The sequence below is a fragment of the Leopardus geoffroyi genome, chromosome E2, assembly GCF_018350155.1.
Source record: "Leopardus geoffroyi isolate Oge1 chromosome E2, O.geoffroyi_Oge1_pat1.0, whole genome shotgun sequence".
Classification (NCBI taxonomy): domain Eukaryota; kingdom Metazoa; phylum Chordata; class Mammalia; order Carnivora; family Felidae; genus Leopardus; species Leopardus geoffroyi.
Window position 1 is genome coordinate 5,683,466 of NC_059335.1, and position 17,856 is coordinate 5,701,321.

The 17,856-nt window shown below is 41.5% G+C and overlaps 1 protein-coding gene across 2 annotated transcripts; it reads right to left on the reverse strand.

Moving 5' to 3' along the window:
- Positions 1-2,109: 2,109 nt before the first annotated feature.
- On the reverse strand, positions 2,110-17,856 carry LOC123577981 (zinc finger protein 665-like). Of its 2 annotated transcripts, none has more exons than XM_045440417.1 (4): positions 17,816-17,856; positions 17,158-17,250; positions 12,353-12,518; positions 2,110-4,609 (listed from the first exon to the last, which is right to left on the reverse strand). In XM_045440417.1, exons 2-4 carry the CDS (start codon positions 17,170-17,172, stop codon positions 2,307-2,309), a joined length of 2,484 nt encoding a protein of 827 aa, XP_045296373.1. In that variant the 5' UTR covers positions 17,173-17,250; positions 17,816-17,856; the 3' UTR covers positions 2,110-2,306. The 2 variants fall into 2 exon arrangements, with proteins under 2 accessions (XP_045296373.1, XP_045296372.1); XM_045440416.1 differs by having other exon boundaries at positions 17,699-17,856.

The following is a 17,856-nucleotide window of genomic DNA, read 5'->3' on the forward strand; positions in this document are numbered from 1 at the left end:
CTATCTCTTCCCTGCTCACACTCTGTCTCTCTCTTCCTCTCAAAAATATATAAACATTGGGGCGCCTGGGTGGCGCAGTCGGTTGAGCGTCCGACTTCAGCCAGGTCACGATCTCGCGGTCCGTGAGTTCGAGACCCGCGTCGGGCTCTGGGCTGATGGCTCAGAGCCTGGAGCCTGTTTCCGATTCTGTGTCTCCCTCTCTCTCTGCCCCTCCCCCGTTCATGCTGTGTCTCTCTCTGTCCCAAAAATAAATAAACGTTGAAAAATATATATATATATATATATAAACATTTAAAAAGTTAAAAAAAAGAAAATTAAAATGAATCTCTAGCAAAGTTGAAAAAGAACCATGAACCATAAGGCTTGTTATCATAATCCCAAATTGAGATTTTGATAGCCTTTGAAAAACTGCTTTCCTAGTAAAATCCCTAAATCATATCTATTGTCTGATAAAACTTCCTACACATTCATTTTCATGAAATTACCCTAAAAATGTCACAGGCAATTTATCTAAACAGTATTTCACAAACACTTTCACATATTATATAAATGATCCTCCATGTGCAGCAGAAAAGGACACGTGATTATTAGCACGAGGAAAACTCATCTTTCCCAACCAAGAAGTGAAAAACTTTAAGAGTAAACACTCAGTGTTAAATTAGTCTGACTTTATTTTTTGTTTACTCATTTTGAGAGGGAGGGAGGGAGGGAGGGACAGAGAGAGGAAGAGACAGAATCCCAAGCAGGCTCTACACTGTTAGCACAGATCTGATGTTGGGCTCAAACTCAGAAACTGCAAGAGCATGACCTGAGCCAAGATCAAGAGTCCAACGCTTAATTGACTGAATCATCCGGGTGCTCCATTCTGACTTCATTTTTTAATTATTTGACTATTAACGGCTTCAAGTCTCCCATCCTTCCTCCCTTCTACCAATTAGGTAAGCTGATTAGATAGCCTATCTACTCTTTCTTTGGCATGGGTTGGGAAGTTTAAGCCACATTCAGTACCCTCCTCAGATCCACTATAAAAGCCCCATACCAACAAATCTGGAGAAGAGGGTCCTTAACACATTGATCTTGATGACTGGGATCATAGTTTTACATCCACTATATGCCACCCACCCACACTGTCACTCAAATTCATGGTTCTTGTTCTTGCAGGAAACTCTGGACATGGATGAACATCACCTAATGAAATTTGCCCTTTTATCTTATTAAACCCTTCCAAGAGATCTTCATGGTGACATGAAAGGATTGTAATGAAGGTATAACATGAACAGATTTCAAACCTCAGGATGAAAATCATCAACAGTAACTTGGGCTTTTCAAGAAACCTGGAATAAACTATATAATAAGAGGAAAGTAACAGGACCTTTTCACAGATAGCCTTGTAACTTAAATAACCAGTTAATAGGTATTATTTTGATTTTTTAACTAATCACTATTAACATTATTTGGAATTTTTTAATTTTTTTTTTGTGTGTGTTTATTTATTTTTGAGAGACAGAGAGACAGCATGAGCCGGAGAGGGCAGAGAGAGAGAGAGGGAGACCCAGAATATGAAGCAGGATCCAGGTTCCGAGCTGTCAGCCCAGAGCCCGACATGGGGCCCGAACCCACAGACCGCGAGATCATGACCTGAGCCGAAGTCGGATGCTCAACCGACTGAGCCACCCAAGCGCCCCAACGTTATTTGGAATTCAATTGAATAATCCTTCAGGAGAACGTGGACATTATCTTCTCCACTATGAATTATCTGATATGTAGCTGATTGTGAGAAATGGTTAAAGAAATTATCACATCATTTCATTTTTAAGGTTTCTCTACAATATCAACTCTCTGATGAATCTTAAAAGTCAGACCATTGTCTAAAGGCCTTGCCATTTTCAATACATTTGTATGTTTTCTCTCATGGCCTCTAAGGTAAACATTTTAACATCTGACAAAAGTTTAACACATTCATTATATTTATATGGTTTCTTTCCAGTAGGAGACATTACATATGCTTGATCTTTGGATAAAAGCCTTGCCATACCCTTTACCTTTTTGTAGTTTCTTTCAAAGATGCATATTCTGGGGTCTAATTAAACGTGAACCCTGGTTACAAGCTTTGCAAATACATGACTTTTATATGGTTTCTATTCAGCATGGATTCTTTGATGTTGAGTAAGTTTTGAACACACATTAAAGGTGTTACTATAAACATTATATTTGTGAGGTTTCTCTTCACTACAGATTCTCTGATGATCCCCGGTACTTGATTTTTGGACAATAGCATTTCTACACGTATTGAATTTACAGTGTTTCTATTCAGTATGCATCTTCTCATGTCTAGTAAGGTTTGCAAATTGAGTAAAGGACTTGCCACATTCATTGCATTTGTAAGGCTTCTCTCCAGTATGGATTCTTCGATGCCGGACAAGGCTTGAACACACATTAAAGGCTTTGCCACACTCATTACATTTGTAAGGCTTCTCTCCAGTATGAATCATCTGATGTATGACAAGGTTAGAGGACTGGCTAAAGGCTTTGCCACATTCTTTACATTTGTAAGGCTTTTCTCCACTATGGATTCTCTTATGTTGAGTAAGGCTTGAACCCTCCATAAAGGCTTTGCCACACTCATTACATTTGTAAGGTTTCTCTCCTGTATGAACTCTCTGATGAATTATAAGATTTGAATATTGACTACAGACCTTGCCACACACATCACATTTATATGGTTTCTCTCCAGTATGGATTCTCTGGTGTCTAGTGAGGTGTGAGATGCAGTTGAAGGATTTGTCACACTCATTACATTTGTAAGATCTCCGCCCAGAATGAGTTCTCTGATGATTGGTGAGGTTTGAGCTGCCTCTAAAAGTTTTCCCACAATCATTACATTTATAAGGTTTCTCTCCAGAATGGATTTGTTTATGTCTAGTAAGGCTTGAATACTCAGAAAAGGCTTTGCCACATTCATTACATTTGTAAGGTTTCTCTCCCATATGAATTTTCTGATGCTGTGCAAGATTTAAATTTTGACTACAGCCCTTGCCACGTATATTACATTTATATGGTTTCTCTCTGGTATGGATTCTCTGATGTCTAGTAAGTTTTGCAAATTGGGTAAAGGCTTTGCCACATTCTTTACATTTGTAAGGCTTTTCTCCACTATGGATTCTCTTATGTTGAGTAAGGCTTGAACCCTCCATAAAGGCTTTGCCACACTCATTACATTTGTAAGGCTTCTCTCCTGTATGAACTCTCTGATGAATTACAAGATTTGAATATTGACTACAGACCTTGCCACACACATCACATTTATATGGTTTCTCTCCAGTATGGATTCTCTGGTGTCTAGTGAGGTGTGAGATGCAGTTAAAGGATTTGTCACACTCATTACATTTGTAAGGTCTCTGCCCAGAATGAATTCTTTGATGAAGGGTGAGATTTGAGCTTCCTCTGAAGGTTTTCCCACATTCATTACATTTATAAGGTTTCTCTCCAGAATGGATTCGCTTATGTCGAGTAAGGCTTGAATACTCAGAAAAAGCTTTGCCACATTCATTACATTTGTAAGGTTTCTCTCCTGTATGAATTTTCTGATGCCGTGAAAGATTTGAATTTTGACTATAGCCCTTGCCACATATATTACATTTATATGGTTTCTCTCTGGTATGGATTCTCTGATGTCTAGTAAGTTTTGCAAATTCGGTAAAGGCTTTGCCACATTCTTCACATTTGTAAGGCTTCTCTCCTGTATGAACTCTCTGATGAATTGTAAGATTTGAATGTTGACTATAGACCTTGCCACACACATTACATTTATATGGTTTCTCTCCAGTATGGATCCTCTGGTGTCTAGTGAGGTGTGAGATCCGGTTAAAGGATTTGTCACAGTCATTACATTTGTAAGGTTTCTGCCCAGAATGAATTCTTTGATGATTGGTGAGGTTTGAGCTTCCTCTAAAAGCCTTCCCACAATCATTACATTTGTAAGGCTCTTCATTATTATGTGGTTTTTGATGTGTAAGTAATGGAGGATGAATAAGAAATTTCCTGGATTTACTACAAATGCTAATGTTGATATTAGAAGGAATTCTTTGAAGTGGCGAAGCAGAACTACTGTTGATCAACCTCTCAACTTGATAACATGCGTGAATTTTCTCTTCAGTTTGAAACTTCTGAAGGTCAGTCAGATGTGACTGAAACCTTAATCCAATCCCATTTTCAAAACATTTTATATACTTGTTTCCTGCACAAGTTACGTTATTTTCTAGTTTTAACAAATAACTTTTATATGACTTCTCGCATTTGTAAGATTGAGAAGTACTTTTCCTTACAGAAACATCCTGTTTTAGAGGGAAAACATTCCAGGAGATGTTATGCTGTTGATCTCTTCTACCAGTGAAACTGTGGTTATGGGCTGCAGTTACTCCTTTGTAATTTGTTTCATTATATCCATAGTGACTCTCAAACTCATGTGTACTTTGCTGGACCTCTCTGAAACCCAAACCCTTGATGTCATTTCTTTTGTGTCTTTCCAACATCAGTGTTTGGAACAGTTCTTCTTTGTTAATATCCTCTTTTGTTGATAATTCCTTAATCACACTTCTAACAGAAATATCTGAAAGATATAAAGAACCATAGGTTTGCTATTAACTAGAGTTGTAAAATGAATATTTTACCTTGAAAACATAACATTATGCCAAAAGTTATTCTTAGATAGTTCTAAAACTTCTCAACCAACGTATGCAAATATTTAGGAATACAAAGGGAATTGGATTCCTCAATTAAGAAAGGGTGTTTACACATAGATAAAATTATTTTCAGGAACGCCTACTTCCAACACCCTATGATCAAACCACTCAGAGTATTTACATAGGCCCTGAAACAAGTAGTATCTTTCTGTTGCCACCCCAAAGTACTCACCATTTGGCAATAGATATTTGGGTGTCTTATATTTGAAGAAAAGCAATAATATATTAATGCACATACACTGTAAAGGTACCTAACTATTTAGGTACAACAATAAAGGCTAAAACAGAGCATTGATAATATAATGATAAATAATATCTCAATTTTTTTTAATGTATGTTTATTTTTGAGAGACAGACAGAACACGAGCAGGTGAGGGGCAGACAGAGAGGGAGACACAGAATCCAAAGCAGGCTCCAGGCTCTGAGCTGTTAGCACAGAGCCTGACGCTGGGCTCGAACTCACAAACCACAAAATCATGACCTGAGCCAAAGTTGGACACTTAACCGACTGAGCCACCCAGGCACCCCAATGATAAATAATATCTTAACAAACTTCTCTAATAAATAATCGCAATTCACAATTACAAAATAAAAACAGCTCTGAGAAAATGAGGCAAACGATAAAACACCATTGTAAGAATAACAAATATTGTTCTGAATTTCTATAATAAAACTATCTATATTCATGTAGACATTAACCACTGGTGCATGACAGTCATAATACATAATGGATACTGAAAACCATTATCTGTAAATCATAATAAAATGAATCTAACATTTTTAGAAACCCACAGTAAATCTAGAAGATAAATAATAAGCAAACACAATTACAAACCATTTCAATCTGTGGCATTCTAAAAACTTCTTCCGTCAGAACAAAGAAAAAGGCTCCTATTTCGGAAGGAGTACGTACTATGAGCATTGCAGTCAAATGATCTACCACTGAGCTATACCCCCACCATATGAGAATTGAAACATATGTTAAGAACCACTGATGTTTTAAATATCTGGTTCAGGTATATACATATTTTAAGATAAAGAATTTGGGAAGGCGATCAGAAATCAGAATTATGATTTCATACTTGCAGTTAACTAACTAACAACCAATAGAGCTATTTCCTAACTATGAAACAACACCTAATTATGCAACTCTGCAATTATGAAATACATGTACTAGAGGGGCGCCTGGGTGGCTCAGTTGGTTAACTGACCAACTTCGGCTCAGGTCATGATCTCATGGTTCATGGGTTCGAGCCCCGCGTTGGGCTCTGTGCGGAACGCTTGCTCGGAGCCTGGAGGCTGCTTCAGATTCTGTGTCTCCTTTTCTCTCTGCCCCTCCTCCGCTTATGCTCTGTCTCACTCTCTCTCTCAAAAATAAATAAATGTAAAACAAAAAAATGTTTTTTTAAAAAGAAATACATGTACTAGAGTATGTGCCTCGAAAATTTACTAAGGCAGAGACAACATTGAGATGAGACAAATTACAAAATGAATACAAACACAATACACTGCAGGCAAAGGTCAATCATGTAAGAGGGATTAAAAAATATTAGAAAAACAAAAGTAAATTTTCAGTCCTTGCTATATGCTATACAAAAATCAAAATGTTCTCACAGCATTAACATATTTAATATTCTTGAGGTAAATCATCACATTACTTCAGGTAAAAAACAATGGGCCCATGGTGTTTATGTATCCAATACTAATTCACCCAGAAAGTAAATGTGAAAGCCAAAACTTGAACCTGGGCCTGCAAGCTCAGAGCACAGGTCCTTGGGCACTAGACACCGCTGCCCACCCCAGGAAGTAAGCAAAAGGGCATAATAAATCCCATCAACCTGCAGAGAAATGTTTCAGGAAAACTACGGGAATTGAGTTGTGTCACTAATATTGTTACTGACTCCTCCCTCCTGGATAACGGCATCTGAATCATCACTCCCTGAAAGTGTTGATTTAGAGAGTGACCAGGAGTGGTGCTATCCTGAGCAAGATGTCCTCTGGAAGAGTATAGATCTTTATACAATGTGGGAGAAGGGGTAAGGATAGGGTTCTCTGAGGAGACTTGGGTGTCCAGGGGCTCAACAATAATACGCTAATAAAGGAACAGTGTGCTCCATCCAGATCAATGAACAATCTGAGAAAAGGTAGAAGAACAGAGCCTATGCTTGCAAATTTATGAGAATACAATTGTGCTGGGACAGTACAAATCTTTATCTTACAAAAAGACATGAACTGATTTGTCAAGTGGCACAATACTGACCCATTCTTCAGGAAATGCACTACGGTGTGGCAGGGGTGGGGCAGGGAAGAATGAAGAGATTAGAAAGGCAGTCGGTATGATACAGTGGGAGGAATATAGGTTTACCTTCCAACATTTGCCTTAAAATTTATCAAATTGAATATCCTTGGCTTTCTGTTTATAAGCATATACTCAAAAGAGTCCTACATACATATTACATCAGACATGTACAAAAAATGTTCTCAACAGGTATCAAAAGCAAAATTCTTAGGGCGCCTGGGTGGCTCAGTTAGTTGAGCATCTGACTCTTGGTTTAGGCTCAAGTCATGATCTCATGGTTCGTGGGAATGAGCCCTATGTGGGGCTCTGTACTGACAGCATGGAGCCTGCTTGGGATTCTTTCTCCCAGAGAGAGAGGTTCTCTGCCCCTCCCCACTGTGTGTGTGAGCTCTCTCTCTCTCTCTCCAAATAAATAAACATTAAAAAAAATAAAAGCTAAATTCTGGACATGGCCATCAAGGAGAGAATGGATGAATTCATTCCAGGTACACACGCAGATGCAAAGAAAGTCTGTCAAGAATTCAGCAACGGATGGGGCGCCTGGGTGGCGCAGTCGGTTAAGCGTCCGACTTCAGCCAGGTCACGATCTCGCGGTCCGTGAGTTCGAGCCCCGCGTCAGGCTCTGGGCTGATGGCTCGGAGCCTGGAGCCTGTTTCCGATTCTGTGTCTCCCTCTCTCTCTGCCCCTCCCCCGTTCATGCTCTGTCTCTCTCTGTCCCAAAAATAAATAAAAAAAAAAACGTTGAAAAAAAAAAAAAAAGAATTCAGCAATGGAGGGTGACACATGGCAAGATGATGAATCCCTGGTAGGGAAGACAAAGGGTTTGTTAGGAGGAAACAAATTTAGCAGCAGATTTTTGTCAAGTTCTGAACTTGGGGGGATGTGGTTAGATTAAGCTAAAAAAATAAAAATAAGGGGAGCCTGGGTGGCTCGTTCGGTTAAGCGTCTGACTTCGGCTCAGGTCATGATCTCATGGTCTGTGAGTTCGAGCCCCGTGTCGGGCTCTGTGCTGACATCTCGGAGCCTGGAGCCTATTTCCAATTCTGTGTCTCCCCTCTCTCTCTGACCCTCCCCCGTTCATGCTCTGTCTCTCTCTGTCTCAAAAATAAATAAACGTTTAAAAAAAATTTTTTTTAATAAAAATTGAAAAAATATATATATACCAACCAAATTATTTACATATTTTATAAATAGAAATTTACCAATTTTGGCATGTTAGCCTTTTTGAGGCTATGTATCCTTGTTTGTTATATAAAAATAAGAGTGCTTCTTTTGCACTCTCCTCTAGTTATCTGAAATCATATATTTGGATCTCTTTACACAACTGCTGGCATAAAGAGACATGAGGTAAAGGATGCTCTTACTATAGGTATTGGTGGATATATAGTTATTATGAATCAGTGGAAATTATGTGTACTTAGCCAAAATTAATAAATTCTGATTTCATTAACAATTATCACAGCCTAGGCAACCTCAAGGGGAAAATAATGACTTACAGTGCGGAATGGATTCTACCGAAGGGCAATGTTAGTACCAGGTGACTCTACAGAAACAACTTGTGGCACTGCCATGCAGGAGGCAGATGTGCAGAGAGGTGGTTAGCAATGTAAGCAGTTGACTGTAGCCAGGGAACTGTAGAGTGCTGACAGGTGAGAGTAAACGAGGACCAGGTGAACTTTTTGTGGAATGCAGTTTAAAAGATGAAGATCAAAACAGCCTTCAGGTATTAAGCAAAGAATGTAGTTTCCAGAACATGAAAAATTTGGTGGAAAATTCCAGGAGTTATAGAAGCAATAGTGGTGAGGATGTACATGGAGTGGAAGAGGTTGGCTAAATTCCCAATAAGATAAAATGAGACATTCAAACATTAGTTTAGTATACCAAGATGTACATGATAAATCTAGAGAGGGAAATTAATTATCAGAGTAAAGCATTTGGGGGTGACTGGGTGGCTCAGTTGGTTAGGTGACTGACTTTAGCTCAGATCATGATCTCACTGTTCATGGGTTTGAGCCCCACATCAGGCTCTGTGCTGACAGCTCAGAGCCTGGGGCCTGCTTCAGATTCTGTGTCTCCCTCCCTCTCTGTCCCTCCTCTCTCTCTCTCTCTCTCAAAAATAAATAAACACTAAAAAAATTTAAAAAATAAAGCATTTGTACCAAAATAGAAAGAGTCAGTAAAATTCAAATAAAATCCAAGAAGTTGTATGTATGCATGTATTTATTTATTTTGAGAGAGCAAGAACACGAGTGGGGTAGGGGCAGAGAGAGGGAGAGAGAGAATCCCAAGCAAGCTCAATGCCTGGTGTGAAGCCCGATGTGGGGCTCAATCTCATGACTGTTAAATCAATCATGACCTGAGCCAAAATCAAGAGTCTGATGCTTAACCAACTGAGCCACCCAGGTGCCTCCAAGAAGTTGTATTTAGAAAACTTAAATATACTATAAAAAATAAAAATAAAAAAATAAAAAAAAAAGCAAGGTATCCTATATAACAAATTGTGGCAAATCAATTTAATGGTTTCTGGGATGAACACAGTAACTTAATAAAAAAATATTTTCTCAAGATATCCAATAGTCCCACTTTAGAAATCCCATCAATTTGAGAAAAGGGTACTTTAATAACAGGTAAATCAGGTGAAAGAGAAATAAAGGGACTAAGATAAATTTTTCACAAAATTAGGAGTTTGAATAGATTTTGGGGAAACTGCTGCTGAGCCATAACTCTCAATATTCAAGAAGCAAATCTTATAAAACACATTTAAAAATATTTATTACTTGATCCAGCAGCCCACAAATCACAGATATAAAACAGAATTCTGAGTGTCATCAAAAACATATAAATTTTTGAAGTTCATTTTTTAAAAATGTTTATTTATTATTGAGAGAGAGACAGACAGACAGACAGAGTACAGGCGGGTGAGGAGGCAGAGAGAGAGGGAGACAGAATCTGAAGCAGCCTCCAGGCTCTGAGCTGTTAGCATAAAGCCCAACAAGGGGCTGGAACTCATGAACCGCGAGATCATGACCTGGGCCAAAGTCAAATGTTCAACCGACTGAGCCACCCAGGCGCCCCTAAAGTTCATTTTTAATATGTACATGGAAATGTAGATAATGAAAACTGCTGTGGTTTAAACATAACAAATTAGAAGTTAAATGAAGGCATAATATTGTATACCTAAAACTAATACAACACTATGTTTACTACACTAGAATTAAAAAAAAAAATGGAGGCATCATTTAACTTCAGAAGTTCCCTCAAGATGGATCACAATCAGGGACGCCTGGGTGGCTCAGTCAGTTAAGCGTCTGACTCTTGATTATGGCTCAGGTCATGATCTCATAGTTTCATGAGTTCGAGCCCCACGTCGGGCTCTGCGCTTACTCTGCAGAAGCTGCTTGGGATTCTCTCTCTCTCAGCCCCTCCCCTGCTCATGCTCCCTCTCTCTCAAAATAAATAAACTTAAAAAAAAAAAATCATTATTTGTTTGAAGGAGAGTAAACAATGGTGCATGCCAGGGGAAAAATGTGACATGAACCACAGTTTGGCCAAAGCCTCATAGACACACAGTTGTGACATTTTCCTTTGGATAAGTTCGTACACCTTTGATTGCTGGCTCAAAGGGAATGATCATTAGATATTTGATCAATATCGCCACACTGCCCTTGAGAGACAGGGTGACACCCCACCAACAGCAGAAAGATAACTATTATCACCGATCAGTCGGGCTATCCTGACACTTTCCATGTCAGCATCCCTAGGACTTGCTGACCACTCCACTCAGTGGTGTAAATGGGCACTTCCCGTAAGTAGCAGGACAGCACTGTAATACATTAATCAAAGCGTTCTTCAAAAATTTTGTTACCCGCTAAGCCCCTTCCATAGGTAAGTCCACCAGAGGTTGCCCATCATCTAAAAGTGGGTTATCAGAGCAGATAAAGAAGCTATTTCAGACCCTAGGAAAACAAGTTTCACGGGCAAAATTGCACTTAGGAAAATTCGAAATCTTGAGGAGCCAAGTTTCATCTGCATCCCTAGCCTAGGCAGAGCGCTGGAAGGACAAGGCAAGATAACAGAAGTAAAGGAGTTAGATTTTATAGGGTCTTTGAGAAGACTAAGGCACGCTCTCCACATAGGACTGGGTTTCAAAGGGACGATGTCTCTGTCCACTGTCTTTACGGTACTGATGACCAACAATCTCAGAAGAGCCACCCCACTGCCTGATTATACTCTTGATGTGTGGCAACAGCAGGTCTGACAAAATGGCTATGAGGCCTTGAGGCAGTCCCAGGAAGCCTTGGGGCCCAAATGCAATGGAGGAGCACTCAGTGTTTTCCTATCTCGTAAACAGTTCTCCCAAACACAGGAACTGAGGACGAACCCTGGACAGGTCCTGGGGCCAGGACTACAGAGGAACTGATGGATCGGTTGGAATCAGACGGAATCAAGTACGGGAGGAGAGACCGCGGGAACGAGGGTCCCCGTGACACAGCCCTCCTCATCCCTCTCAAAGCCTAGGGCCCAAAAAGCTCACAGCAACCAGATAATAGAGTGTTGTAGGTCATGATAAAGACTCTGCCTCTGTCTCTGCATCAGCTGGGACACCGTCAGAGGGTTGGAGGATACTCCAACTGTACGACAGAGTCATGGGGGAGATTTCCTTTGCGTGCTCACAAGTACTTTTCTTTTCCCAGACCTCTCCTTGTTGGGGAGGGTTTCTCAGACAATATTTGACGAAGCAGCTTCATCTCTGACTGTCTCAGCTGTTACCAGCGTTCACAGCTTTGACACAGATGTGGAAAACCCACTTGGTTTTCTCACTATTTTCCTCTTGCCCTCCAGACCCCTGGGCTCTGTCCCTGGCTCCAAAACAGAGATAATATTCAGGTCAGAGAGATTCCTGCTTATAAGAAATGAAAGTTATGTGCCGGGGCTTTTCCAGAATATAATCCCAGCCCTTAGTTCATCTGAAGACGGAAGATGTTACAGATGGGTCTACACTAATTTCATCCACTGACTGCCTTCTTCTGCTTAAGGAACATTTTACATATATAGCCATCTAGCTCTCTTCTGAGAATTACTGGATCAAAAGCATGGGAGTAAAACCAGGGAATCCGGTATTTTAAAATTTTGCTGTACGGTTTGGTGATTACTCAGGTGGTGGAAGCAATACTAATCTAGGGAGGAGTGGGCAGATAATCTGAAGAAAGGAGGAGATGAAAGTCCAGATGCCACTTCATAAAGCTTTCATTTCAGAGTCAAAACAGCTTTGATCACAGTCAGGCAGGGCAGAGGATCCCAAGAAACTCACTAGGGCAGATCCCAACATCTGGACGCACTTTATCCACACCCAGGGAGACCAGGTTGCTGTAGTTCTCCAGCATCACTTCCTGGTACAAGGCCCTCTGAGCGGGGTCCAGGCACTCCCACTCCTCCTGAGAGAAATCTACGGTCACATCCCTGAAGGTCAACAGCACCTGTAACGAGAAACACATTTGACTAAGAGACCATGAGGAGAGTTATGTTCATGCAAATTATAAGAGAAAGATGTAAGGATTGATTTGGTGGTAGTGAGTTTTTTGACAAATCAGTAGAAGATATTTTTGAGCCAGTCATATAGCCCTAATTTTGTGTTATTATACTTCTCAGAGAGGACATACATCCACAAAGTCACTGTGCATTCTGCAATTTTGTGAACAAAATACATAAATTAAAAAGTTCATCACAAGGTGGACTACACAGAAGTGTTAGATAGTATATTTTACACATTAATGATTTCTCTGATGAGCTACGCTATGAGTAGTGTCTTTAGAGCCTACAAAGTTCAGAGACTTTTAAGAAAGTCTGAGATCTAAGAATGTGAGGATTATAAGAACAGACAAAAAGTTTTTGAACATTTATAACGTGCTACATATTATTCAAATGGGTATTATTTTGGGTAATAACATTAAAAATTTTTTTTAATGTTTATTTATTTCTGAGAGACAGAGTACGAGTTGGGGAAGGGCAGAGAGAGAGAGAGAGAGAGAGAGACACAGAATCCGAAGCAGACTCCAGGCTCCGAGCTGTCAGCACAAAGCCTGATCCGCGTCTTGAACTCACAAACCATGAGATTAGGACTTGAGCCAAAGTCAGACGTTTAACTGACTGAGCCACCCAGGCACCCCTTAATTTGGGTAATAACATTAGAGAAATATCTGTTCCTGCCTTATAGAGGAGGCAACTGTCACAGAGACTCTAAGAAATTTGCGTTGGGTCAAATAGCTAAGAAATGGCAGAGCTGGAACCAAAACCAGGTGTTCGGAATTTAGACTTGAACCTAGAGTCCACAGTTAAGTAACAGAAGCAGCATTAAAATTACACTGAGGGGTGCCTGGGTGGCTCAGTCCGTTAAGCGTCCAACTTCAGCTCAGGTCATGATCTCACAGTTCATGGGTTGGAGCCCCACATTGGGCTCTGTGCTGACAGTGCAGAGCCTGCTTCAGATTCTCTGTCTCTCTCTCCCTGCCCCTCCCCTGCCCACGTGCTCTCTCTCTCAAAAATAAACATTTAAAAAAAAATTTTTTTTAACGTTTTTATTTATTTATTTTTAATTTTTTTTTTTCAACGTTTATTTATTTTTGGGACAGAGACGTTTATTTATTTTTTGGGGGACAGAGAGAGACAGAGCATGAACGGGGGAGGGGCAGAGAGAGAGGGAGACACAGAATCGGAAACAGGCTCCAGGCTCTGAGCCATCAGCCCAGAGCCCGACGCGGGGCTCGAACTCACGGACCGCGAGATCGTGACCTGGCTGAAGTCGGACGCTTAACCGACTGCGCCACCCAGGCGCCCCCTTTTTTTTTTTTTTTTTACACGTTTTTATTTATTTTTGAGACAGGGAGAGACAGAGCATGAACAGGGGAGGGTCAGAGAGAGGGAGACACAGAATCTGAAACAGGCTCCAGGCTCTGAGCTGTCAGCACAGAGCCCAATGCAGGGCTCGAACTCACGGACCGCGAGATCATGACCTGAGCCGAAGTCGGCCGCTCAATCGACTGAGCCACCCAGGCGCCCCCAAAATAAACATTTTTTAAAAAGTACAGTGCTAGCAGGTTTTCTAAGTGAGAAAGCATGAAGAATTCAAAGCTGAAAACATGGACCTGCATATAATGTTGTTATATATGCACACACAAAGTACATTACTATTCTTTTTTTTTTTTTTTTTTAATTTTTTTTCGTTTATTTATTTTTGGGACAGAGAGAGACAGAGCATGAACGGGGGAGGGGCAGAGAGAGAGGGAGACACAGAATCAGAAACAGGCTCCAGGCTCCGAGCCATCAGCCCAGAGCCCGACGCGGGGCTCGAACTCCCGGACCGCGAGATCGTGACCTGGCTGAAGTCGGACGCTTAACCGACTGCGCCACCCAGGCGCCCCAGTACATTACTATTCTTACCACTATTAATTTACTAATGAGTTAGTGCAGAAAAAAACTTAAGGCCATGAAAAGTATGTAAGAACAATTTTCAAAGGCTAAAATAAATATAAAAGTTATTTATGGGGGCTCCTGACTGGCTCAGTCAGTTAAGCATCTGACTCTTGATCTCGGCTCAGGTCATGATCTTAGTTTCATGGGTTCAAGCCCCACGTCAGGCTCTGCATTGGCAACTCAAAGCCTGCTTGGGATTCCCTCTCTTCACCCCTCCCTGTTCATGCTCTCTCTCTCTCTCTCTCTCTCTCAAAAATAAACATTTTTAAAAAAATTATTTATGAAACAATGTGTCTTTAATACACACAAGTTGTTTTTTTTTTAATGTTTTTTAACATTTATTTTTGAGAGAGAGAGACAGAGTTAGAGCAGGGGAGGGGGAGAGCGAGAGGGAGACACAGATTCTGAACCAGGCTCCAGGCTCTAAGCTATCAGCACAGAGCCCAACATGAGGCTCAAACTCATCAACCATGAGGATCATGACCTGAGCCGAAGTCGGATGCTTAACCGACTGAACCACCCAGGCGCCCCTCACATCATAGGTTTCTGCTTGCATACATGCACACACACTTAAACACACTTTCATTAAAAGCAGTTGTCTCAGACAGATTTGGGGGATGAATTTTTTTTATCTATCATTTTTTTTTGCTTATCTGTATTTCAGTATTTTGGGTAAAATAACATTCAGAAATTTTGGGGCGCCTGGGTGGCGCAGTCGGTTAAGGGTCCGACTTCAGCCAGGTCACGATCTTGCGGTCTGTGAGTTCGAGCCCCGCGTCGGGCTCTGGGCTGATGGCTCAGAGCCTGGAGCCTGTTTCCGATTCTGTGTCTCCCTCTCTCTCTGCCCCTCCCCCGTTCATGCTCTGTCTCTCTCTGTCCCAAAAATAAATAAACGTTGAAAAAAAAAAAATTAAAAAAAAAAAAAAAAAGAAATTGTACTTAATTTTAATGAGGTTGTTGTAACATTATTCTTGTATTAACCTAGTCATAAAAAAATAGAAAACTACCTTTTCCACTAAAATACATATATATGTAAATATCAAAATTCTGTCCATTTAAATATAAGCCAAGCATAGTATATCCAATAATGATTGAAGATTATAAAATGCATTAATGTTCTACATCAATGTAATAGATTAAGATAGAATAATGTTTTGAAAGCATTAGATCTTTGAAGATATTATTGGATAATTAAGTCATGCTGAATAAAAAATCAGAAGTGTCATTAAGCAAGAAAATTCTAGTAAACATCACGATCGGCAGTAAACAGAAGCCTTTCCACTAAAACTGAGGCTGACACAGGGACATTATGGCTCCTGCCATTCACCACTGCACACGGTGTCTGTTCGTTGGGAACCATGTGGGATCCATGCATCTTCATTCAGAGAATGCTTTTTTTTTATTTTTTTTTTATTTTTGAGAGAGACAAAGAGAGTGCAAGCAGGGAAGGGGCAGAGAGAGAGGGAGACACAGAATCCGAAGCAGGCTCCAGGCTCCGAGCTGTCAGCGCAGAGCCCGACGCGGGGCTCGAACCCATGAACCGTGGGATCATGACCTGAGCCGAAGTCAGATGCCCAACCAACCGAGCCACCCAGGCGCCCCTAGAGAATGCTTTAATGAGGATCTAAAAAGAACAAGCTGTCTCTATGTATACTGGCACGGAAACAACTCCAAAATCTGTGTATGGAATAAAACAGCACGATATAACATTCACTGAATAATTTAAACTAAAATCAACTAATGCTGGTAAATGCATTTTTATAAGACTTGCACTTAATCTTGCACAGAACAAAAGTCAGCGAGTGATGATGGAGGGCGTGACAGGGAAGTAGATGTTTTACTTCTTAGTCCAGAATGTGCAACACTGTTTGGAGTTTCACCTGAAAACAAAGATATATAGCATGTGATGTTTAAAACAAAATGGTGTTCGGTAACAACTGGTGGGGCCAGAATTTGCCTCCAGGCACTCTGACGACAAAGACCAAGTTTTTTGCTTCACTGGAATTGCTGAAACATTTTTACGTCGTCGAACACCTGCGCAAAAGCCCCAGGGTGAACAAGATCTTCACGGGATGGATATGCTTTGAGTGATTTTAAAGAACTTACCGTTAAAACAAATTACACAATAAAACACCCTTTATCATCGTTATGTTTCAGAACTCTCCATTCCAATCCAAATCATTACTATCTCCGAGCCAGAAACACGCCCATTCACTTGGTTAGTTTCAAACGCCTTGTAAAAGCAGGGACAACAGGTTTCCCCTCTTCAGTCTTCTTTTCCAGCTGTTCCTGCAGGTTAACTGGGCGCACAAATGTGCAGTTCTTCTTAAAGCTGTCCACAAGGAACTGACCGCGCGTTCCTATGCAACCCCTAAGACAATCCCCTTTGCCAACCTCACTGACATCAAGCTTCTGATCCAAACCTAAGCATGAAACCTTCCTCCTAGATGATCCCCAACACGGCCTCTTCACAAATTCCACGTCTCCGGGTCACCATGCGGAAGGAATGGAATCTAAGTGACGATGAGAGGTACTGAGACAAGGTCTGGGGGAGTTCCAGCACACGTGTGAGGCAAGTCCCTCGAGAGAAAATTACCAATTTCAGTTAAGAGACACAGAAGAAACAACCAAGAATGTGCCTGTTACCTGGGAACGACTCATTTCGACCTCCTCTTTCTTTCCTGTTCCTCGGGGCTTCTTTCTCGGATAAGATCAGTCTTGAGAAGTGAACCCTGAGTGCTGAAAATAGGCTGTTTCATGCTTAGAATGAACAAACCGTCTTCCGGTGACACAACCACACACAGAGGTAGAACCTCAACACGGGAAGGGACAGGGCTCTGCCGCCCCAGGAGGAGCCCGAGGAGGGGCTCGTGAACGCAGAGGCGAGCAAAGGAGCGGGTTCTTCCCCTTTTCTGCAGAACTCGTTGGCCTGCTGAGTGGCCCACGCGCTCTGCTGCTGCAGTGGGACCTGGGCTGGACTGACTCTCCCCTCCAAGCCACAGACCCGGCCCTGACCAAACACCGCACAGAAAAGAGCCCCTCCCCTCCCCCAACCCATTCTTGGACCAGGGACGGAGGAACAGGACAGTGAAGCACGTGAAGCGGCGGAGGGGCTGTAAGCGGAGCCGGACGCCGGGACGCGGGGCTACCGGGCCTCGGAACGTCTCACAGCCACGCCGGGACTCACCGTGAGCGGGTGGGAGAGAACGGTAGTTGTAGCCACCAGAGAGCCTCGGAGTGGAGGACAGCAGGCTGTGCTGCCTCGAAACACGGGCTTGATACTGGGTATCCCAAATTCCCTCACCGGAGAGTTTCTGCCCGTCAGCTCGATTCACTTCCGGGTCT